Here is a 26,149-nt window from a genome sequence, read left to right on the forward strand (position 1 = left end):
TGTCAATCTTCTCCATTTCTCCAGGTAGAGAATTGCAGCTCTGGAATGCTAACAGGCCCTAAGTCACCAGACCAGAGTTTCAAAAACAAAATATAGAGGCTATTAATGTAACATGTATGTCTGTGTATCATGATATAACTCACATATTTCTATGTAGGTATTTAGCCTATAGTTAATGAATATTTATTAGAATTTACCAATAATTTCATGTGCCATAACTATTTCTGTCCCAGTTTCAGTATTACAAGGTATTCAACTCACTCTATTAAAGTAATAGCCCTGGGTTCAAATAAACCAAACTAATGGATGGGACTAATACAAGCTAGGTTAACCACTTAATGTAATTCCATATACCCAAACATACTACTTAAAAGGCCTAGGTAACATTCAAATGTAGACTTATGCCGACATGTAAGTAAGAACAAGTTGGTTTGATAATATAGGTGGATTTATTTCATAAGATTCAAGTGCAAACTTAAAAATAAAAACAAACAAAGCTTTTCAAGGGTAACAAAAAAATCTAAATAACAATCCTATAATCGTGCATTTTAACAGAAAGTAAAAATATGAATACAAAATTTGTAACTACATTCATAATTAAAATTATTTCTCTCCAGTTCCCAAATGCCACCCAGTCTTTATCCTGTTCTCAGCTTGTCACTGTAGAAACATTTGTCATATGCTTCCCGGAAAGTATAGGCAAAGATTGCTAATCAGTCTCTATGAACAAAGAAACAGGACTCTCCCTCGCTTCAGACTAGATCAATCATTCATACCTCCAGTCTACAGAAAAAAAAATGAATAAAAATATCAAGGAAACAAGACTCTTTCATGTAATTAAAGCAAAAATCATGAGTGTTCAACTTAAAAATGCACACACTTCAAATCAATATTAAGTACAGCTTTATTTGATGGCTGACATGTAATAACTGTGAACAATTTAAATAGGTATAAAAATGGAGATCAAAATCTTTAGGCTCAAATACTTAAAAAGTCACTATGAAAATGGAAAATATTTCTGTTTACATAAACATGTATATTTCTGATGAAAAGTCAGGGGGCAGTGGCATCTCCCTGGTCCCTTAACGTGTTTGGATTTTCATGAAGAATTAGCAGCACCCAACCTTAAGTGTTAATTCTGTGATTCTTAAGGACCCAGTCACCAGATTAGTTGGCAGTGTTCCAGCTTTTGGGAGATGGGGAGGGTGGGGTGCAATTATCTGAAGTAAGATAGTACGCATGCACTCACATTGAAAGTCACCATTCCAAATGAATACACATATTGGAAAAGCCTAAGAAAACCACCCTTACAGGAGTCACAGGGGGCAGGAATCTGAATAGTAGTCCGTTTGCTAATAATGTCTTTTCACACTTCAAAGGCAAGTGAGGAAGCATGAGAAAACTCACATATAACTTTAGGGAAAACTTGCCTCCAATTTTATTTTGCAGAACACTGAAAAGAAATTTTTACAAAAAACCTTCGCTGTTGCTTATAATACCAGATGACTTTTTTTCTTATTACCACCATATACATAACATTTAAATAATTTCTTTATAAATATTTTAGAGCACAGAGAACTCATTTTGTTGCAGTGGTGGCCCACATCTGTACAACACAATGTAAGCAACATATATATATATACACGTATGTGTATAAAATGATTACGAAAAAGTGCAAAGAATAACAGTATTAAGAATTTTTGCTTTTTACAGTAACTATGGTTCAAGTGTGAATATCTATCAAGAATATATAATCTCAGACTTTAACTGAAGATTTAAAAAGAAACCCACACCCCAGGTTACTGCACAGACAGTCCTTAATCAAGTAACTCTGCCCTCCTCCCAAATCTAGCATTTCCAGTCTCTAACTCTCCACAAACAGGAAAAATGGTAACAGTGTTTTCTTCCCTTTAACTTCCCCAGGCTCATCCAAAACAATTAATCACCCGTAGGTTTGAATGAGATTTTGAGGAAGTCATTTATCATAACCCGCTTTGCTGCAATGAAAGCAAAAGAAAGGCTCTCTGAGATGCACACTACTGATCAAGAATCAAATCAGCAACAGCAAACAGACCATAAATTACACAATTAATACAAGAGCCTTTTAAAAAACAAGCCCACTATCAAAGAGAATTTCAGAGTCTAAACCTATTTTCCCAGGTTCAGGGCTATGCAAGGATCCGGATTCGAAGCTTTATGATTCCATGAGCTTCCTAACAGAAAAACAATGCATCTTGTTGAATTGCAATGGACTCTGCCATTTTCCTCTTCGTTTCTGTCTTTCCCTAGATCACACACAGAAAGGCCACTTTTACAAAGTGTACTTTCCTCTTAAGACATTCGGATAATTACAGGTGCTGATTCTCAGGCATCCAAAGGGGCAGCTGAGCTTCCCTTCAAACATATTATTGGATATTTTTGGTATGTATATGCTGTTTTATTCTTAACTTCAGGCACTGTAATTATTCACAAAATTGTAATGATTCTATGTCTAACCTACATGACAATTATGATCTTAAAATAATACCTTCTAAGATACTGACTCCATATGATATTCCAGCTGAGTTTTTTCTCCTTCAAGGGAAATAGTTGGGAGAGAATTTGAAAGTCCTGCGGCACTCCCACTTTGAGTAGTGTTAATCCATAATTTTGTCATGATTACTATTGGAATTCTGAACTAGGAAGACAACAGATATTGGAAGCTGTAAATTTCCTCAACTACATCTACTTCAACTCCAATTTATTTACTTTAGCATGAAGTATCTTCTCTTTATAAAAACAAGTGTATCTAAGCCTAATTTAAAAACAGAATTTCTGCTCTAAAATTAATAACACAACTAAATTAAGGGAAATGTCTTTTCAATTTCAGCTTCAATAGAACTACATAAAACTAAGTTAAAGTAGACACAACTATTTTAACCACTTTTGGTTGATTTTTGTTTTGCTTTGTTTTGATATCTTTAGAAGACATAACAAACATAACATTCTAACAGATAGATCAACAAAGGCTTAAACTATAGAACTGAAAAACCATCAGGCCACCTTCCGTGCAAATGTAAATAAGAGAGCACCATTTTATTTGCCCCCATACATTCGCTCAATGTCCTTGAGATAATGATTCTTCAATTCCTTCCTTTTCAGCTTGAAGGCATCAGTCACTAAACCAGTTTCAGGGGTCCATGGCTCTGGGCTTAATCGAACCTTGATTGGAATTTCAAACCGCTCCAATTTCACTGAAATAAAAAAAAAGGAAGAGAAGGGTAGCAAAGAGGCAAGGAGTATAGAAAGAAGGAGGAAGGGAGGAGAATGGAAAGAGAAAAACAATGAATAAAACATATCAGACTCAACAGCTTAGACATAGTAAAAGAGAAAATTCAATTATTGATGTGTCAGACAGTTATTAACAATATCATCACTGTTGCCAAGGTCTGTAGGGACAGTTTTGCTCACACAGACTCACAGCACATCTTCCTCTTCACAGGCTTCATATTTCTGTTTCTCTGCCTGGGACAGCTTTCCATCTAAATGTCTATTAACATCCAGAATTCCTCTACTTGTAACAAAAAAGAAGAGTAGATATTTTTGTCCCCTCCCAATGTGTGTTTGTGTGGTCTTATATTATGACTACACATTGCTCAATGCCTGTATTTGCCTGCAAAGACATTATGTATTTGTTTCAACCACTACAAAGCAAGCTCCATGAAATTAGGGTCTTTGTTTTATTGACTGTGACCTGTAGACTAGACCAAGAGCCCTCAATAAATACACACAATTCTATTAGATCATTTCACAAAAAAGTTAAACCTCTAGAAGAATATTCCTTATAAGTTGACTTATATAACCAAATATGAACCAAGATGCGTACACCGTTTCAGCTGTATCCAAGTCAACAAAAGCGTGTTTTTAGACGTTCGTATATTTCATTATTAGCTGAAGTGCCTGCCATTTAAAGTATAAAAAGGAATGTTTTGAGGGGTTTCATTCTGGGAATTCCCAATCATTGTTCTGTATTGAGGGAAATGGACAATAACAGAAAGAACTGCCAGCAAATGAGAAAAATAAGAGGAATGAAGAACAAATAATTTTATAAGTGCATTTCCTCTGAACAACACTGAGACTTATAAAGTATTGCCTGCAGGTGGCAGCATAAGTGGTTTTTTTTTTTGGAGAGGGAAAGGGAGGGAGAGGGAAAGGGAGGGAGAGGGGTGGAGGGAGAGGGGGAAGAGAGAGAGAGAGAGAGAGAGAGAGAGAGAGAGAGAGAGAGAGAGAGAGAGAGAGAGCGCTCGCATAACATAAATGTGCAACCCATATAGGCCAGGGGAAGAAACTGGGATCTTTGGAGCTAGAGTTACAGGCTTATGATTATCATTCAGTATGCAAATCATCTATTTTAATTAACATATCTCACTCCAAGCAGGAAAGCTACGGGGGGTCTGAGTCTGCTGGGTCCTGGGATTTTTCTTCTGCTTTCTATATACAATTCAGCTTTGCTTTCCCCAGTTAGCTTCATACAGTTAAATACACACCAATTCAAGTAACTTCTACCTCATTAGAAGTCTCAAAAGAATGACTAAGGATAACTGGAGGGACACTTCCGGTGAAATAGTCTATGAAATACTACATTGAAAGAAAAATCAGAATGTGTGTCAAAAGTTCTCAGAGCCTGGTGACAGTAACATAAAATTTATTTATTACCTTGAACAAAGTATCAAGGCACACTATATACTTAAGCACCTTAATAATGTGATTGTTTTCATAGAAAACAGTTATTGAAATTTTTATAGTGCTCATTCAGGGTTCAGAAAGTTCTTAGGAGAAAATAGACAAATTGAGGTTAAAAAACTAAGATTATAACCTATATTTTAAAGCCAAAATGAAATCTGTTGTCTTTTAAAATAAAGAGAAATGTGGCAGCAGATATGTCTTTAACAGAAATAAAAGCCAGTGGAACAGGTGGGTATGACGGCGTATGCCTTTAATCCCAGCACTCAGGAGGCAGAGGCAGGCGGATCTCTGTGAGTTTGAGACCAGCCTGGTCTACAAGAGCTAGTTCCAGGACAGGCTCCAAAGTTACAGAGAAACCCTGTCTTGAACCCTGTCTTCCCCACAAGCTAGAGAAGCTTTCATGATATGGGGACTACTTCAGTATTTGGGAGAAAAAAAAACAAACTTTTAATGTCATTTCCTTTTGTCTCCAAAATTCCAATCTAGGAATTCACACCAAGAAAACAGTCCCACACAGGCTGAGAAGATGGCTCAGGTACTAAACTGCTGTCACACAAGTATGAGGGCCTGAGTCTGACCCCTAACATCTACTAGAAAAGCTGGGTGTGGCGGCATGTACTTGCTCTCTCAGAGTTGGGGAGAAGTAAGGAAACCCCTGGCGTTCCAGGCCTAGCCTACTGAGGGGGAGCCACAGGTCTCACTGAAAAGAAAGAAAAGTACATGTTTCTCAAGGAATGATCTCTGGCCTCCACAAGCATGTCTACCAGCATACATGCACTCACCTGAACACATACACACTCAAAAATATTATTTTGCAGAAAAGATGTGTTAAGCTTTATTAAAGTGGAAGAAAGTGCTACTCACCTAAAAATCAAGCAGATTAAATATTTATATACTGAAAAAACTTTAGACATACAAAATGATAATAAAATTATACAGCTACTGACTTCAAAAATGCAGACAATTCTGACAAAGTCAAGGGGATGCACCAGAAGGCAATCGCCAGGTGATTGAGTTATTTTTTTATATTTTTCTATATTGTCCAGTATTTGACAATTATAGCTAACTGATAATTAGGAAGTTGTTATTTTCATCTTTAAAATTAAGTGACAGATTAAAAACTAGGTAAATAGCTCGCAATTCAACATAGGGAATGCAGGGTTACTCTCTACCATTCCTGAAAAATGAATACCTGAAAATAATTTCTTTACTTGGGAGGCAGAGGTGAGAGGATCACTCCAAGTTTCAGGCTATCCTGATTTAATTAGTAAGCGCTAGGCTAGCCAGGGATACACAATGAGATACTGTTTCAAATAAAAATTAAGTTATTGACTTCAAAATGAAGTCAATCAAACAAGAGGAAAGGCACTGGATGGGAAAGTCCAATTATGCTTAGAAAAGAGAAGCAGAGGAGGATGTGGGGCAGAGAGCTCTGAAAGGCTGTCTTTCCTATGAGAAATAGCCGTGGAACAAGCGCACCTACAGCAGCTACGGTTATACCTGCAAAAGCCTATAGAAGATCCAGCCAGTCAAAATTTCAAAATGGACGGCAGAGAGTCTCACGAGGCCCCCAACCTTAGTTGAGGAGTCCAGGCAGTTGCTATCTCTTGTGGGGTGTGTGGCCACTGATAGATTGCCCACACTTCTGTGGGTGGCCCCCACACTCACACGCAGGTGAGCAGTACTAACTGGAGTTAGTAGGCTAGTAAAAAGGAAAGAAGAGAGCACTTGGGAAGCAGAGGCAGGCAGATCTGTGTGGGTGAGTTCGAGTCCAGTCTGGTCCTCAGAGCTAGTTCCAGGACAGTCAGAGCTATACAGAGAAATCCTATCTAGACGATGGGGGGGGGGGGCATAAAGTTAGAAAGGAGACTCATTGCTGGAGAGGATTGGAGGGAAGTTTAAGGTGTGTATATATATGATTAAAATTCATTATATACATGATAAAAATTCTCAAGGAACAAAAAATTACATATTCTTTAATTGGTAACTTGATTTTATATACACATAATACTTGAGGTTTTAGAGAGTTGGGAGAGAGGTGTTTTAAGGGGGTCAAATGGCAGTAGTAAGGAGTGGATATGGCCAAAATGCATTATATACATGCATGAATGTTTTAGTGCAATTTACAAAATATTGATTAGGTGAGTGTTATGGACTTCAACAGCTTAGCAATTCCATTACTCACTAGTATTTGCAGCTTCTCGAATTTCTTTCAGTATTTCAGCTTCCATGGCAGGGTTATTGCAAATATCAACCCAAGATCCTTCTACCCCTTTCTGTTGTGCCAAAAGGGTCAACTTTTTCTGGTTAGGAACCACAAAACTGATCACATAGGACTGGTCACTGAAAAAAATTAGATAATAAAACAGAAATCAAAATGAGCAAAATTACTTGTGAGTTATTCAATGTAACAGTACAGTAAGGTAATTCTAAATATACATATTATATGATATTAATAAAAAAGCAAGTGGCTCAATCTTGCAGGCTTTTAACTTAGAAAACTGTGAACTAGGCCGGGCGATGGTGGCGCACGCCTTTAATCCCAGCACTCGGGAGGCAGAGGCAGGCGGATCTCTGTGAGTTCGAGACCAGCCTGGTCTACAAGAGCTAGTTCCAGGACAGGCTCCAAAGCCACAGAGAAACCCTGTCTCAAAAAAACAAAAAAACAAAAACAAAAAAACAAAAAAAAAAAGAAAACTGTGAACTAAAAACTCACCCCATCATGTATTAACTGTGTATTATCATGGGGTGAGTAAACTTTTAGAGAAATTATTCATGCTAAGTCTCAGCTGCTGTGAATCCTACATGAAAGAACTTGCAGCATAAGTTAAATAGACACTTAGCAAGACACGGTAGATGTCTAATAAAAAACTATAATATGTTACTGAAATGGTATCTGTGCTGTTAAATAAATCCAAGAACATTCATGTTAATTTTCCCAACCCAAATCAAAATTCTAAGTGGAGTGTGATGGTATACACAACCGAATTGATTTTATAATGTTCCTAATACTGTAAATATTTGAAGCACAAAACACAACTACTCTTTGGCTGGCAAAATAGTGATCAAGCCTGATACCTAAGTTTGTTCTCCAGGACTCACATGGTGATGGAGAGAACTCCTACAAGTTGACCCACATGAGCACCCCCAACAAACAAACAAATACATATAATACTTTAAAAAAAAGAGTCATCAGCCAGGCAGTGGTGGCTCACATCTTTAATCTCAGCACTTGAGAGGCACAAGTCAGCCTGTTCTACACAGATAGTTCTAGGATAGCCAAGGCTACACAAAGAAATCAAGCGAGCAAGCAAACAAAAGAGATACCTTTTGGCAAAAGCACAGATGTTGTCAATCAGTGGGCAATTCTTCAGGGCTGCTTCTACTTTCCCAAGAGACACATATTCTCCTGCTTGTAACTTCACCAGATCTTTCTTACGATCTGCAATCATAAAAAATATGGATCCACAGGTTAAATAGGACATTGGTCACTGTCTCTCAGAGGCCTGCTCTTTTCTGAAGGAAGATGGAAGGGAAGTGAATCCAGGGGAGAGGGGAGTGAGGAGCAGCTGGGAAGAGTGAAGGGAGGGAAAACTGTGGTCAGATGTATTGTATGAAAGAAGAATCTATTTTCAAGAAAAAAAATACAGATTCACAATGTTTCATTAAGGAATGCACAATTCTGACTCTATTTCAATTTTATCGCCATAGTCTTTATTTACAAAGGCATTTCCTCTAAAATCTTGCCATATATATAATTTTCCCATGCATATCACTAAAAAAAAGTGACTCAGGTATTCTTATAAAGATCCAGCCGGTGTGTAAGGCAAGAGTGTCGTAAGTTCTGCACAGGCGTGGTTTACATAGTGGGTTCAAGTCCAGTCTGAGGTATATAGTAAGAGTCTGTCTCAAATCAGTTCTCTAGTGGAGTGTCACTGGGTATATCAAACACGTAGCAGGGCAGGCCCCATCCCTAAGAGTAGTTAGCCCACACAGAAAAAGAAGACTCCATGGTATTTTTTCCCTACCCCCATTGAAAGAGTGTGCAAGTGTGTGAGAGCACGAAGTGGGGTGGGTAAGATCCGAGAGGACTTGGAGGAAGTAGAAAGATGATCAAAACACTGCATGAAAAAGTTAGTAAAAATCATCTTCTCCGAACTGATTATAGTGAAGGTAAGGGAAAAAACAGAACTTGGAGAATTAAATTCGAATGGGAGCTTCGTCTGGTATAGGCCGCGATGGTTGGCGGTTCAGTTAACGTCTTTCCACCTCGTTTATGGCAGGGATCACGCTGCCGACCTCCCAGAAGCATGTCATAGTATCTTGCATATCAGCACTTCAACAGATGCTAATTCCCATCTTCCCCATTTGACATTTTCTTTGTAAAGTGACAGTGCCACAAGAAAGTACTGTCATAGGAAGCATCAACTTGAATCATTGTCAGCCTGCTGAAAATCCTTTGCGTGAATGATGTGCTGCCTACCAAGAGCATAGCAAGGAGGCAGGGGAGTAGGAGGATGAGGGAGGAGGGTTGTGATCAACATGCACTATACTCGTGTGTAAAACAAATTGCTTTTCTAAAAAAGTCTGTGACAGGGACTTCTCTACAATGAACCTTTCTGACATTCTACTAAATCTAACGGCTTCCTTTTCCATTTTAAACCTACAGCAACACTGTGAAAATCTTGTGCGCATGCATGGTTTATGTGCATATCTGTGTTAACAATATTTATATATTTGGATCACAATTGTTTACTTTTGTCTATAATGCACAATTGTAAGGTTGTATGCACGGCATCAACATAATAAAAATTCTGTAGTACGTACACACACACACACACACATGGGCTACAGAGATGGTCAGTCTATAAAGTGCCTGCCATGAAAGCATAGTGACCTTAGTCAGATATCCAGCACCCGCATCAAAGCTGGGCAGTGGCATGTAACTATAAGCCCAGTCCTGGGAAAAAGGCATAGACATGTAGATTCCTAAAATTCATTAGTCAGGGAGTCCAGACAAATTGATGAGTTTCAGGTTCAGTGAGACAATGTCACAAAATAAGCCAGAAAGTGATCAAAAAAAGAATATCCAATGCCTCAACCTCTGGCCCCCTGGTTTACCCACACATCTATGTGCCACCTAAGTACAAAACCCATACGCACACACAAATTGAAGAGAGGCCAGGCATGCTGACACATGGGTACAACTCCTACTCTTAGGAGTCTGAAGCAGGAGGTTGTGAGTTCAAGGCCAGGTTGCTGTGGGATGATTTGTATCTTGTAAAATGCTGATTGGCCAGTAGCCAGGCAGGAAGTAGAGGCAGGTCGATGAGAACAGGAGAATTCTGGGAAGAGAAAAGCTCATTCTGCAGTCGTGACGGAGCCACAGAGGAAGAAAGATGTGACTGCTTCACCGAAAAAGGTACCAAGCCATGTGGCTAACTCAGACAAGAATAATGGGCTAATATAAGATGTAAGAATTAGTAAGTAAGAAGCCTGAGCTAATGGGCCAATCAATTTATAACTAATGTAGACCTCTGTGTGATTCTTTGGGACTAAACGACTGCGGGAACCAGGCAGGGCAGAAACCGCAGTCAACACCAGGTTGCACAACATAATATAATCATGTCTAAAAAACAGTTGGTGCTGGCAGGGAATAAAGGAGAACTTAGGATGTAGATCCATAATACAGTACTCCTCCAGCAAAAAAAAAAGAACCTAGGTTTACTCCCCAATAGATGAGGATAAAAAGAACTATGAATGTAATATCAAGAAAAAAAAAAGCTTAGCAGTTTTTTAAATGAGTCAGTGTTAGAGGTGAAGACAAAGCTTGCCAGGAAATCTCTAATTACATTCTGCTCAGATACTGTGTGTGAGTCCAGCAGCAAAGCAAGTGAGTCACTACAACTATGACCGACTGTACACAGGACTAGAAGACAGGATAGGCCCTGCAGAGTGCCACTCACAACTAGACAGTGCCTTTGCCTGTTTAAAGTGAACATAGCATTTGCTTGGAGTCACTTTTGGAGTTGTATTTTAAATGAAAATGTCTACTTCTGTAAGCCCAGTAAAGAAAATGCCAAAGCAACACTCATTTTCAAAAGAATAGACTGGTTCTGAAGATTGAAATGATCATTTTCAAACTCTCATGAACAGCTAGAGCCAATGGAAACAGGAAAACATGGATGCATGGTGATCACTGAGCAATAACGGGGAGGCAAGGCCTAAAATTGTGTGTGTGTGCGTGCGTGTGTGTGTAACAGAAAGTGGTTCCACGGAGTCTCACAGAGTTAAAACAAATCTTCAATTATTTTTGTTTTCCCAGAAAGTGATCAAAAAAGGACATCCATCGCCTCAACCTCTGGCCCCCTGGTTTACCCACTGAATCAGTTATTTCTTTTCCTGTCCATTTTCCCCACCTCAAAGACTGCTACCACTATTACTACTACTTAAAAAGATTCAGCTACTTCTCTGAACAGTTTACATTTATAAACTCATCCAACACCAGCAGCTGCCCTGTGAGGTTGGGGTAAAGATAGAGCTCAAGCATGAGGGCATTAGTAAAGTAACTTGCAGAAAGTTGTAACCAATTAATCCATCGACCCTGCGGATGAACGGACCTATATTGTCTTTCAGGCTCACTGAAGTCACAAAATGAAAGATACTATAGAGAAGAGAATACACTGACCTATAATCTGTAAGCACCCATCAGGATGGAATTCTCCAATATCACCAGTGCAAAACCACCTCTGTCCATTTTCATCCACGGAATAATCTTCTGCAGTTTTCTCTTCATTTTTAAAATATCCCATGGAGATATTCTGTCCACCGATCACGATTTCACCTCTGGGGTTTGGCTTATCATGAACTGTATAACCACCTAGAAATAATTTTTTTTAATTAAAAAAAAATTAAATTAAAGAAATCAATTATTATCCTAAAGCAAAATTTATCTGCTTTTATAAATTCTTCATTACAATTGTGTGTGTGTGTGCCCGTGTGCACGCCCCTGTGTTCTTGCACATATATTCACGTGCCACATTGCACATAAGTCGGAGAAAAACTTGCGATAGCTGGTTCTTTCCTGCCACTATGTGGGTCCCGAGGATCAACTTCAGGCTTGGAAATAAGTGCACTTAGCCACTCAGTCATTCATCTCAAAAACCCTTCATTAATTCTTAAAGCTTTGCTATTCTTAATTATATATTGTGTTTATGGGAGACTCTTAGCTTACATTTAGTCAGTTACAGGAGTCTAACAGGTGAACAATTTGAAGGCACTGGAGAACTCTACAATATCTCCACTGAAAAACCTCGTACCCAAACCTGCCATGACACACAGAGGACATAGTTAAATCTTAGAGTTCATAGGACTCATACGATGAAACCATCCCAAACAAGAGCAGTACTTAAAGCTGTTCTAAGTAAACCATCAATGTGTGCTATCAACACTTCTCAGGTTTTATGCTCAGAGAAGTTTCAGTGAAAGGTAAGGGACAGCAAGTACCTAAGGAAGCCAATACCATTAAGCAAGAGAGAAATGGAGGCCATGGGAAGTGGAGGGAAATTTTATGGGTTTAAACAGGGGCAAGACAATCACTGTTTGATAGTTATTATCAATTCTTTCTGGCATAGCAAGGCTGTCTATTTATTTAATAAACCAATTTGCTGTAATTAATGTATATTTATTATGGTTTATCATGTCCATCATAGAAAAATCGGTTTACTTCTGTCTCTAGCTCTTTGTAATAAGAATTATCAATAGTATGTATATGGTTCTGGCTTCCTCTAAATGCACTGCCTCCGTAAGTATTTGTGTAAATATTTACTGCAAATAGCTACATAGATGAGTAATGACTACAGAAATCTGCTAAGGTCAGGATCTTGCCAGGGAAAGATCCAATCAGACTCTTTCCCTCACCTTGCCATCAAGTATTTCCTAAATTAAAAAAAAAATGCAAAAAACCACAGTGGCTAAAATCTAGACATGTCCCCCACCGAGCAGAGAAAAATCCCAGGCAGCAGGCAGTCCTGCGGCTGCAGACATCTAGGGTGCATGCAGACATTTCCAGCATATCTAGAGCCACTCGAGCTTGTGGGACACTCTTACCTTCCTGCCAGTCTTTCAGCTTAATTTCACAGCAAATAAGAGGAGCTCCAACTCTTCCAGTAGTATAGTCAGTAACTGTGGGAGAAAAGGCGACAAAATCATCAGGAGACAATCGTTCTGAAGTCCACACAAAGCCACCAGAAACAGTCTAAAAAGATGACAGAAGAAGCCATGGGGGAGTGCCAACTCTTCATTTTTCAGGGTTAGGATTTCCATTTCTGCAGTGCATTCTTGCTTTTCTGGGCTGTACTTTTGATGATTATATTTTTAAAAAAGTTCTGCTACAAGTGAAGAACTAGGCCCATCATTATCTACTCAGGATTCTGCTAAGACAGAATGTGATGGGAATTCTTGATCTATCGCTATGGATTTCTTTTTTATAAAGATTTATTTATTTACCATAGTAAATAAATATACATATATACAACATTCTGCCTCGATGTATGCCCGCACGCCAAAGGAGGGCGCCAGATCTTATTACAGAAGGGTGTGAGTCACCATGTGGTTGCTGGGAATTGAACTCAGGACCTCTGAAAGAGCAGCCAGTGCTCTTAACCTCTGAGCCATCTCTCCAGTCCCCTCGCTATGAATTTCTTAGTCTCCATTTCTTCAGCTATAAAAACACCGACTTCATATAAGTGCATACTGGAGAGATTAAATGTGTTTACTAATACTTGTCACAAACAGAATGGTCAAGAAACTTTTTATTTGTTCTCAAACATCATCATCATCATGGCATTAATTAGCCCTTCCTTGGCAATCTGTGACTACTCTCAGCATTGTGAGCTAACATACAAAAGATGACGAGACCCAGCCCTCAGAGACCTGACCATCAGCAAGCTACCCAGGGAGAAATGTATGTGAAACAGTATGGAGAACACGTAAGTCCTTGTCTGCATGTACAAGTGATGACAGAAATGACCTGAGAAGCTAGAAGGATGTCAGCACTAAAAAGAGCCTATGACAAGTCCAGACTCCAGCCTTTACCAAATAGCTCCAGGTTGGAAAATTACCAGTTATCTTATCCCACAGACAGTCATAAAATCAATAACCGGACACTGAGTAGTCTCAAAAAGGAGTTAGATATGAGAAAACCAAAAAACACAAGAGAACCAGGAAAGCTGCAGCTGTGTCTCAGATGCTGTGTCTCATGATAGTGAGAATGTCCTTTGCGATTAAATGTCCCTGATATTTAACAGGATAGGCTGTTCCCATTGCATCAAAGCCAAGACATTTTCCCACAATGTGCAAAACCTAAGGATCCTCAAAAAACTTTGGATTCACAATGTCATTTACATTGTGACTTTTGACAACTCACATTTCCATTTTGTAGGATTTTCTAGGCAATATAGGGAGAAAAGAAACAAAGGAGATTGTGGAGGGGGATAAAAAAGGGTTTGGAGGGGCTAAAGAGAAGAAAAATGTAATGTTTAATTAAATTACAACCCCAAAAATTAAAAAAAAATCCATTCCATAATGCTTATGCTCACCATACCCCCATGGATACATCTACCTCAGATATAGTCACACACACATTAAAATCTACCAGTATGTTCCCTCTTTTAGGACCACACTCTCTAATCTGCATTGGGAGTACTTGCATTGCTTTGCTCACTGGCTGTGCTTTCATCTGGAGACTTCTGTAACAAGCACTGTAAGACTCTGGGTACCAGAAAGACCAGTGGGAAATGATATAGCCAGAAAAGACAATATAAAAGTTGGACAATAATGACTAGCTATGACTAGCCAACAAAAAGGGCATTCCAAAAGAAAAGAAATATAGTGAGGTTATGAACCAAAGTCTATGTCAAGAGAGAGACGATTGACTTGCCAAGAGAGAGAAGACAGGCTAGATAGATGCATGAGTGCTAGATGGAATACACATTAAAAATTAGGTAAAGGTATGTTTAGATTCAATTAATCTGCCATGCGGTGCGTGGGGTAGATGTGCCAAAACAAAGCAGAGGATGGAGTAAGGGCTGTCATTTCAGAGCCAACTGAAGTAATAAGGGTGAGAAAGATTAACCTAGTGAACAAATGGGAAGATCTGATGAAAGCTAAAGACAGTAAACAGTTTGAGGACTTCAAAGTTGATTAATTCCGAGAATGATTTTAAAGACGTAATAACACTGGCACAGGCAAATAATTTAGCAATAACTTGACAGTTTGGAAAAGGAGTATTAATTTTGGACATAACCAGTAGGAAGTGATAGTAATCTGACTCAAAAAAGGTTCCTAGGCTGCAGAAATGCCCCCCCCACACAAAAAAGTGCACATACGCACACAAAAGTCCATTTTGTCTAGACTCCTGAGCACGAGACCTGTCCTTGTCCTTCAATACTCTATTGAAGAAAATTTTTCCCGTTACCAGCTGGTATCAACTGGGCTAATGCAGATATGAATTCAGACTGCGAGGCATTACAAACCCACACAGGTTCAAACCAGAAAAAATGTTTCTCAACCTGGCATGATTTTTTGTGTACTAAGGAGACAGGTGGCAATATTTGGAGATAGGTTTCATTTTGACAACATGGTGAGCAGGTTACTACTAGCAATGTGACTGTTGACACCCTTCAGTGGACAAGAGAATGTAAAAACAAAGAATTATGTGGTCCAAAAATGTGAATAGGTTCAAGGCTGAGACACCCTGGCTTTGGACATCGAGGGTAACAGAAGACAAAGTTAAAAAGTGGGGTGTAGGAAGGACACTTCATTCCAAGAGCACAACTGTGCAAGGCAATCATCATCAAACTTTCTATTCTGAGTGCATACCCACAGATCGGTGCTACTCTCAAATATGGCTAGGGAACCTCTTCTTGCAGTGGGTAGTGGTTAATTCAGAGAACCATAATGGCTTTAAGTGCCTAGTGTAAGGAGCTCTGAGAGCTCCGTCATGAAGGAATCATCTCTAACAGTGATTCTTAACCTCTGGGTCACGACACTTTCAACAAACCTCTACCTCCAAAAATAATTTTATGATTCATAACAGAAGTAAAATTATAGTTATGAGGTAGCAACGAAAATGGTTGGGAGTCACCACAACATGAGGAACTGTGTTAAGGGGTTGCAGCATTAGGAAGGTTGAGAACCACCAAACACTAACCATCTTCTTCCATCGGATGTGCAGGGGACATCTCAGAGGGAGTAAAAAGCAGGGAAGAGCCAGTGGCTGTGTGTATGTGTGTGTAATGATCATTTCTGAACATGACATGGCTGTTGTAAATATCAACTCACAGCAGCTATGCTTTCTATACAAGACCTGCAGAGGACTAAGCCAGTCAAAATTCCAAAAGGTCCCCGAGCCTCCACCCTTGGCAAAGGAGCTATTGGCTATTTATTAGGTTGCCTACAAATCAGTGGACTTGTGGCTCTCGATAATAAAAGCAGGGGAGAAAGAGTGGAGAGCCATAGGGGAAGTTGGAGGGATGTAGTGGTGTCTAGATATGACAAAAATCTGTTGCATTAATATATGACATTTTGATAGAATCAAAATTACTATTTTTAAAAAGTATTTACAGAAGGAAAATTAAACCAACATGACAGAATTATGAGGCTTAAAAATCAAGGGTAGATACATGATACTTTAAGCAATTTATGAAACTAATGCTTATAACAAACCCTGCATTACTTAAAAGGAATTGTGTTTGTCTTGAAAAGGAAAAAAGGAATTCTACAGTAAGCTCAGCTGTCTCAGTGATGCTGGGACATGATCAATGCTTACCTTCAGTAACTGTGCCAGCACCGCATGACTCTGTCAGTCCATATCCCTGGCCAATGGGGCAGCAGAAGCAGACATTCATGAACCGGTGTGTCTGTGGAGACAGAGGGGCCCCACCAGACAGCATCATCCGGACATTCCCTCCCAGCAGGGCCTTCACCTTTTTGAAGAGTAACCTTGAAAAGAACAGAAAGAAGTGATAGTCACACTACCACACATTATTCTTGGTACCCAGCTAACCGAAAAACTGTGATAAAGTTCTCCAAACGGGCTAAACACAGACATTTCCAAATAATATGGTAATGGGAGGCAACAACAGCAAATAACACCTTCTCCATTAGCCAGAAAAGCATCCCATCGCTCAAATCCACATGTGCAGTATTGGGATCATACTCTGACACATGCTAACAAAAGAAAATGATGCCAAGGGAAAAGGTTTAAGCTTTCTATGAAACATTCAGTCAACCATCTTCTGAGCCTTCTCATGAAAAACTCCACTGCTGCACTTTAAATGCTATGTTCATTAACTCACTATAATTTTATGAACACAATAAAAGAGAAAATAATATGTAGAACAATTCAGAAAACAGCTTTCGTGAGTACATATGAGGATATATTATACACACAAACTTTTAAACTTCAATGTTTTTATTCAAAACTATATTCCAGTTTTTTGGGGGGTTTTGTTTTTTGTTTTTTTCGAGACAGGGTTTCTCTGTAACTTTGGTGCCTGTCCTGGAACTAGCTCTTGTAGACTAGGCTAGCCTCAAACTTACAGAGATCCACCTGCCTCTGCCTCCCGAGTGCTGGAATTAAAGGTGTGCACCGCCACTATCCAGCTCAGTTTTCTTTAATAGACCCATTTATAATTCCTTTTCATTATTAAAATTAGTCAAAGTATCAAATTCAGAGTCCACAGTCTTCATTCTTGTATAAACAGTAGGACTGAGAATATAGACTAAATTGAGGTTTTAATCATGATGGTAATCAAACTAAATGAATTTGCCAAGTGAATTTGCCATTTACTCGGTCAACTTTTAGATTTCAGAACACAAAACTTTATAGGCACGTTGATTCATGCTCATGGTGCCAGGTTTTTTGAAAGCTCAGGCAGGTTCCACTTAGGTCAAGAAGTTTGAAGCCAGACTGGAAACTATCAAAAATTGAATTCCAAACTACACCATACTAAACAGAACACGATACAGGTTCAAACTACAGGGTCTTTGAAATGTACTTACAGATTACAAAGAGGTGCATCATATCCTTTTTTGATTTGTTCTAATTTGTAATCATATCCTATTTTGAATAGAGTTTTCTGAATATAATTCATCTCTTGAACCTTGCTCATAACATTCTTATAAATTCTATCCATGATTTCCTGCAAGATAAACAAAACATTCAACAATCTGAAAAAAAATTACAACATGATGTGGGAAGGTCATCTGTCTATCTGTTGCTTTCATTGGTTAATTAATAAAGAAACTGCTTGGCCTGATAGGTCAGAACATAGGTGGGTGGAGTAGACAGAACAGAATGCTGGGAAGAAGGGAAGTGAGGTCAGATGCGATAGCGCTAGCTGCCGGGTCAGACATGCTGAATCTTTCCTGGTAAGACACCACCTCGTGGTGCTACACAGATTATTAGAAATGGGTTAATCAGGATATAAGAATTAGCCAAGAAGAGGCTAGCACTAATGGGCCAAGCAGTGTTTAAAAGAATATAGTTTCTGTGATTATTTCGGGTGTAAAGCTAACCATGTGGGAGCCAGGCGGGACGAAAAGCAGGCCTGCTCAGCTCCGTCTTCAACAACATCACTAAAGACAGTCTTCGTTTGATGATACATTGATACCTCTTAGGCAGAGGTCTATCTAGAATAATGGACATACCTATTTCCTTCACTACAGAACAAATTTTACTGACTTGTTCACTACATCTAAGAAACTAAAGATAATAGATATTAGCATTCCGTACCCTATAAACAAACACAATCTAAAATAAAAACAAAAATTTAATTGTAAAAAGACTCAATGCAAGTGTAAGATTTACTTTGGTTCAAGATATTAAGTTGATCTAAAATCTTTAAAAAACAAAACAAACCCCTAAAGTGATTAACAGATCCTCAACTGATCAGCTTGAAGAAAACAGACTGTGGATGCTTGGGGGGGGGGGTGGCGCGGGGGTGCGAGCAAGCTCAGTGATCTTCACAAAAGAGAAGGTAGAGAGACCATAGAAGACAGAAGTGGCAGTAACTTCAAGAACTCCAGACACATCTGGGTAGTTTCATCTAACAACCCACAGTGATTGCAATATGTCAAAGATCTATGCAAGATCAAGCCAAACAAAATCCCATCATGGAGGCAAGGCAGAAAATCCTACTGGCAGTTTAAGAAGCATTTGCTGCTGGAAAAGGGAGAGCCAGATTTCTTCAGTGGTGTAACCCTGGGTAACTCAACTACACAGGTCCCATTGCCAAGAGTAACTGGGCACAACTACTAGACTCAATAGTTTAAAGCAAAACAACATCATCAACAATAAAATGAATCATAAAACTCGAGGTTGGGTGGGTAGGGAGATAATACAGAAGTAGATCTGGAAGAAATTGGGGAAGTGGAGCAAAGTATGATCAAAATATACTGTATTATTCTCAAAGAAATTTAACAAAATTGTGTGCAAAAATCTTAAAATGGAAAGAATTCATTCAGCTCTCATAATTAAAAAATTATTTCAAATAAATTTCTGTATTTTCATATAGCAGAAAAATATGTGTTGAATCAAATTGTGATACTTTTCTCTTTATTACTATGACCTTGTGACTCTCTTACAATATAGCAGGGGTCTTAGCCATTTCCTAAAAATATTTTATTTATTTGTTCATTTATTATGTATACAGTGTTCTGCTTGTATGTATGTCTGCAGGCCAGAAAAGGGCACCAGATCTCATTACAAATGAGATCCATGTGGTTGCTGGAAATTGAATTTAGGACCTCTGGAAGAGCAGCCAGTACTCTTAAAAGAATTTTACATATCTGAATGTAGTAATATGGGGGCGGCGGCAGGGTTGCGTCCCCAAACACCCCAGCCGCCTGCCCGGCTCGGCTAGCTTATGCCCCGAAATAATTACACAGAAACTGTATTCTTTTAAACACTGCTCTGGCCCATTCCTATCTAGCCTCTTCTAGGCTAATTCTCACATCCCGATCAACCCATCTCTAATAATCTGTGAGCACCGGTCTTACCGGGAAGATTCTAGCCTAAGTCCATCCTGGGTCGGAGCTGGGCATGGCGTCTCTCTGAGGTGTCTGCTCCGGAGAGCAGAGCTGCAGAGTCTGACCTCACTTCCTCTTCCTCCCAGCGTTCTGTTCTGTTTACTCCACCCACCTAAGGGTGGGCCTATCCAATGGGCCTAGCAGTTTCTTTATTGCTTAGCCAATGAAATTAACAGATTGATATGACACTCCCACATCATCTGAAATAGAACATTACTCTTTTGGGAGCTTTGGGAAATCAGTAGATTTCTTTAGGAAGCACTACAGGAAGATGACAGGTCAGATACTGTATCATGTGGTATGGTGAGCTGCCTGCCCCTTAGATGCAGCTGTATCACCAACCTGTCCCAGAACCTTGGAAATACTGCCTCAGTACTCGGCGATGCCGCAGGACTGCCTTAGCTTTTAGTTACAAAATTAAACAAAATGATCTAGACAGCACATTTCTGCTTTAAGATATTAGGACCGCGCCTCTGCTCTAATTCATCTTGAATTTTCAAGTATCAGCAAACACTCACAGTATACATTCCACCCTTGTTGTCATTTCTACGGTTTTAAGGATCATCTATGCCAACAGTTCAAAGTAAAATTACTCTGCTAGTGTACACAAATACCTAAAGGGATTACCTTTTAAAAAAAAATTAGAAGTGTAAGCAAGACCTTGTGCGAGTGACTCTTCTACTTGTCTGACCCTTCTGTACTCACCGGAACAGCAGCCATAAGAGTGGGTTTCAGTACAGTACAATCACCCTTGCTTCCCTTCTTGATTTTGCTGGACTACATTAATGAAAAAGAAAATACAATTAGGGAAACGGATGTTAGCAAAAATGCGTGTGGGGGTCTAATTCAAGTATTAATAACAAGGACAGAATTTACACATAGGATTTAATCTTTTATTATGACATCTAGTGTAAATGCAAAGAGTACATGATTTTTCTATTTTACTCCGTTGGCTTGGTTTCTAGCACATCACAGCCTTCCCCAGAAGAGAAACTGATCCAGGATAAAAATAGAATTAGACATGTTAGTGAATTAAGAATTTTTACAAAGCCCCATTAAAGGAGACTAATAACTAAAACAGAACTGAAGACTTTTTTTTTTTTGGTTTTTCAAGACAGGGTTTCAAGGCAGGGAGGTGGTGGTGCATGCCTTTAATCCCAGCACTCAGGAGGCAGAGGAAGGTGAATTTCTGTGAGTTCAAGGCCAGCCTGGTCTACAAGAGCAAGTTCCAGGACAGGCACCAAAAACTACAGAGAAACCCTGTCTCGAAAATAAAAAAAAAAGAAATAATAATTTGATAATATTCTGGTTAGTAGCACAGTAAGGACCATGCCAGTGGCCAAGTGGCAGCAGGCATATATATACACATCAATGTGCACAATTTCTTTCATGCATAAATAACACTTGGGTTTTCAAATTTCAGATTAATCACAGGTAGAAGATTAATAAAGTTATTCACTGAAAAAAAAGTAGATAAAAATAATAATCTCCTATAAATGATACATGAACCAGTCTAATAAAAGAAAGAAAACTAGCTCTCGAGAAGCAATGAAATCCACAAGAAGTATCACATAGGTTCTACTGGTAGAATGCAATTGTTTTTCTCTTCTTAAAGTGGTTTTCTGTGTGTGATTTCAAATGTGCCTAAACTATGAGTGAGTGCTGTCTATTGCTGGGCTTTCTGCTATGAACAGAAGAGAAAGCAGAACCTGGGTCAATGTAAAGCTGAGGGCGGGCCTTGGAGATGCTACAATGCTAGCCAACAGAATGTTCTGCAAAGGCCAAATATTTGATATCTGTGCTGTCAAACACGATAGCAATTGGTCGCATAGGTATGAGGAACCTGAAATGTGGGGCTAAATAAAACAAGAAAGCAAAAACTGTACATGTAATTTTAATCAATTTCTATTTAAAGATTGGGCTAGTGGCACTGGTCCAGAATACATTCAGAAGAAAACTAGACCCTAAAATGTACACCTCTTCCCAGGAGCCAGTTAAAAGTCCTGAACAGTACACCAATGGTTCAGTGAATCTATTTTCCATTATAAGTTTTCCAGAGTAAAATCTAATATACAAAGATGAAAGTAACTTCAAAGTAATTTTAAAATATTGGCCTGAATCAATGCTAGTACCACATTATTCGTGGAAAGCTATGTTTAATGCCACAGGGACCTTGGTACTAAATAAAGCATGAACAAAGACAGAGTTTGTCACCTGGTCAGATAATGTAAGTGGAGAAGAATAGCCAATCCTACAGCCGTAGGTAAAGCAGGATATCTCCGCTGTCAATTCCAGCACATGAGCCAAAGGTAAGTAACCAATGTATGTGTCCTTTGGGCTACAATAAAGTAAGAGAAACAAGATTAACCACGTTGAAAAGACATTTTAAATTCATAACTTAAATGAATTCAGTATATATTTCTAAAGAAGGTGAGTGGTCCTCTTACCCTAGTCCAGGTATTCTTTCACACTGGCCTGTCATTCCAGCTATCAGATTGCTATGATGCATCATCACTCCCTTGGGTCGGCCAGTAGAACCACTGGTGTACATGACAATGGCCATGTCGGAAGGAGTTGGTCTATTTGGAGGAATGCTTGCTACACAAACAAAAAAGTACATTTTCTTCACTTTAAAAGGGAAATTACTTGACAAGGTATTTTCATTTTACATAATGACACAGATTTCAAAAATTAGCCTGGATTAATAAACAGTAAAAACGGTTATCAAATTCTGGTTAACTGAAAGATTTCAAACTCAATCTGGTCTATTTTCAGGATTTTCATCCTAAGCCCCATCTGATCAAGCCTTTTCACAGAGTTATGTACAGAATTGGGAAGGCTTGGAGAGGATAGCATCCTGTGTAGATTCCTTAGCTCTAAATAATGGTTCAGGGCCCGGCATGGTGGTGTGCGCCTTTAATCCCAGCACTCAGGAGGGACAGGTAGGCAGATCTCTGAGTTCGAGGCCAGCCTCGTCTACAGAGCAAGATCCAGGACAACCCAGACTTGTTACACAAAGAAACTCTGTCTGGGGTGACGACAAGGTATACCACTGAAAGGACCAAAGTCAAAGTTATATACTTAAACAGGTTATATTGACTGCTCCTTCAGGATGTTCATGGCCATTGGTGGGCTCCGGGACAAAGACCCATCTGAGGATCGACGGAACACCAGCAACTTGGTACTTGCTGGCACAGTATGTGCTTCTCAGACCAGGCACACAATATGACATTTCTCATCTGTCTATTTCTGAGTAAGCATGCAAAATTTGTCCTCATAATAATACTTTACCTACACAGGTATGGTATCACAGACTACAACATATCTAATATCTCTATATACTAACTGCAAGTATGACGGCACATTATGATAATGACTCTCAGGTAAACTAGTATCCCCAAAATATATGAATCCTATCTATCCTGGATACATATGGATGCCAGCGATTCATGTTGACTCAAAACTGTGAGGATAGATATCTTCTGGGCTTTTGTGTCATGCTCGGGTGAATCATCAGAACTGGCAGTAACAGACCCTGCTGATCACAACTTCCCAGTCAAATACGCACCAACCTCACAGTATCAATCTCCACGGATCTCTTACATTTCTGTGCATCAAGTCAGAAGAGGCACTGGCTTGCTCTGGACTGTCTTTTCAAAGGATGTATACTCTTCTAAAGTGAGTAACAGGCATGCTGACTGTCCAGAGCAGTAAAAAGATTAAAATATTTATCCCCTAGGCTTCTTTTCCATGATACAAATGCATATTCCAACCATTGTTTTTGAAGAAAATAAACCTGCCTCATCTCTAACCTAAACTTTGCTTGCTGTCTTTAAGAAATTCAGTCAAGATTGTCTTCTTCAGGAGAAAAGAAAAGAAAATTCCAGTCATACACAATCTTGATTACTTCAAGCATTTTTACTAATGGCACTTCTTTTATTAATCTGCTAAAATAACAAACACGAATATATGAGGAAATTAACTGATTCACTTACAGTTTTCTGGCTTTGATCCCAACTCTTCTACTGATTGCATGCTGTGAATCTCAAACCCTTCAGGGTACTCCGCTTTATTGATAGTCTTATTATCCACATAAATGATATGTTTAACACAATTGATTTCTAATAAGGCCGCCTGTTGAATGGAAATAAAAGCCAAGCTATTCAATTTGGCATGCTATCAGAATTAATATTAACTGATAGGACTAGAAAATGTTCACTAAGTAAATTTCACTGTGGTAATTATAGACAAATTCAGAATGCTCTAATATTGTAATCATATTAAATAAGCCACCGATCTCTTTAGGATGAAAAGTGGTAAGACCAAAACATTAAAAAATAATAGCATTAAGGTACTAAGGGACAGGCAACATAAAAAATACAAAACTAGACAAGACAAAGTTTTAAATGCAGCAGAAAAGGAGTACATGTATATTTTTCTTAATAGCATATTTTCTCTTTTTGTTTCTTATCATTCTGATCATATACCTATCTCTTAACATCTTAATGTAGCTTGTCACAAAATGTACTTTTGTAAGCTCCATGGTAACAACAAAGCAAAAACCAATGATAGGCAAACAAAAATAAAAAGCAAGGGTCCAAAATATGTCATTACAGTAAACCACTTAACCACACACAGGATTTTAAGGGAAGGAGATAAGAGCTTAACAAAACTAGAAAATGACCCACAAACTGGTTGTAGGAAAGCCCTACCTTCTGATAGCTAACTGGAATGCATATGGATTAAAGTCAAAAGACAGAATAACTGAATGGATTAAGATTACCTAGCTGGCCAGTGGTGGTGCACGCCTTTAATCTGAGCACTCAGGAGGCAGAAACAGGTGGATTTCTGTGAGTCAGCCTGGTTTACAGAGCTAGTTCCAAGATAGCCAAAGTTATCTTGAAACCCTGTCTCAATAAATAAATAAATAAATAAATAAATAAAAGATTACCTAAATATATGGTGCATACAAGAAACTCACAGTTCAAAGGACATGCATATACTATATATTAGGTAAAATAGACTTTAAATCAAAATCAGTAAAAAGAAACAAGGAAGGCCATTCATTAAATGACGATAAAAGAATCAAGGTTGGCAAATATGACTTGATGGATAAAGGTGCTTGCCTCCAAGTCTGATGCCTTGCGTTAGATCTCCAGATCCTACAGAGTAGAAAGAAGCAACTCCCTCAAATTGTTCTCTAACTTAGGCATGTACATGGTGGTATGTGTCTCCCCCCAAATGAATAAAGAAAAAAAATTAAGCGATCAATTGTGCAAGTGGAAAACAATTCTAAATATATATGCACCAAATGCATAGAACAAGTATTCAGAAAGAGAATGACTGATTTCAATATAGCGACAGCCTAAAACCCACTTTGAGCAATGGACAAATTATCCATACAGAAAGTCAATAACAACAAAATCTAGAACAAATAAACCTAATAGGCACCTACAAAACTTCCAACAGCTGCTCAATAAACATTTTCTTCTTAAAACATTTTTTCACTTTTGAATCACTATATAATGTGTTTCATAGCATGATACTTTGAACAAAATGTGTTTTTGTAGTTCTCCTCCCCATATCTCCCATACTCCCTACACCATGTCCCCACTTACCAATGCAGGGAACATAATCCATGACAAATAATTGGACAGGACACAAAACAAGTTCCAATGAACTTTTAAAGTGAAAAGTATGTCAAGTATCTATTCTGACCACAGTACAATAATGAATAAGTCTTATAAACTACACAAATACAAACATTAAATAACTTAAACAATGGAAAAAAATCAAAAACGAAATTTAAAATTTTCTTGAAACAAATGAAAATGATGATATAAAATATTAAAACATACAGGCTACAAAAAATAGTATCAAAATTGAGGTTTATAGTAAATCAAATTCTACATTAAAAAAGGAGAAAGTGCAACAAACCATTGTCAAGTCTCAAAAACATGGGAAATCAATGAATCAAACCCAAAAATATGGCCAAAGAAAGAAATAACAAAGAAGTGAGACAACTAAAATGGACTTCAATACAAAAGATGAAGGTGAAGAATAACTGCTTCTACAGGAGGCTCAACAGGGCCCGGGGAGGTGGTTCAGACAGGAAAACAGGTTTCAGGACATGGAAGTTCAAAGGTCTCTTTCATTGTTGCTGTTTTTGTTTAGTGTTTGGATAAACCGCAGAGGCATAGAAAAAACAAACAAGCATACAAATGGCATTATGTGAAACTGAAAAGTTTCTAAACAGTAAAGAAAATAATAATCAGAATGATAGGAGACAAAATATGGCAAACCCTCCATGTGATACATTGTATATATCCAG

General features: G+C 38.5%; 1 protein-coding gene across 7 annotated transcripts in view; it reads right to left on the reverse strand.

The window, feature by feature from the left end:
• Positions 1-430: 430 nt before the first annotated feature.
• Acsl4 (acyl-CoA synthetase long chain family member 4) overlaps positions 431-26,149 on the reverse strand; it is a 71,652-nt gene continuing 45,933 nt past the window's right edge. For all 7 annotated transcript variants that reach the window (XM_075958647.1, XM_075958646.1, XM_075958649.1 and 4 more), the window contains 11 exons: positions 23,814-23,952; positions 22,266-22,416; positions 22,033-22,156; positions 20,524-20,595; positions 17,791-17,930; positions 16,556-16,728; positions 12,835-12,909; positions 11,414-11,605; positions 8,053-8,167; positions 6,911-7,068; positions 431-3,233 (listed from right to left, as the gene is read on the reverse strand). In XM_075958647.1, the coding sequence (XP_075814762.1) occupies positions 3,076-3,233; positions 6,911-7,068; positions 8,053-8,167; positions 11,414-11,605; positions 12,835-12,909; positions 16,556-16,728; positions 17,791-17,930; positions 20,524-20,595; positions 22,033-22,156; positions 22,266-22,416; positions 23,814-23,952 (1,497 nt within the window). In that variant the 3' untranslated portion in view covers positions 431-3,075. The remainder of the gene's footprint in view (positions 3,234-6,910; positions 7,069-8,052; positions 8,168-11,413; positions 11,606-12,834; positions 12,910-16,555; positions 16,729-17,790; positions 17,931-20,523; positions 20,596-22,032; positions 22,157-22,265; positions 22,417-23,813; positions 23,953-26,149) is intronic.

This window comes from Microtus pennsylvanicus, chromosome X (assembly GCF_037038515.1).
Source record: "Microtus pennsylvanicus isolate mMicPen1 chromosome X, mMicPen1.hap1, whole genome shotgun sequence".
Taxonomy (NCBI): Eukaryota; Metazoa; Chordata; class Mammalia; order Rodentia; family Cricetidae; genus Microtus; species Microtus pennsylvanicus.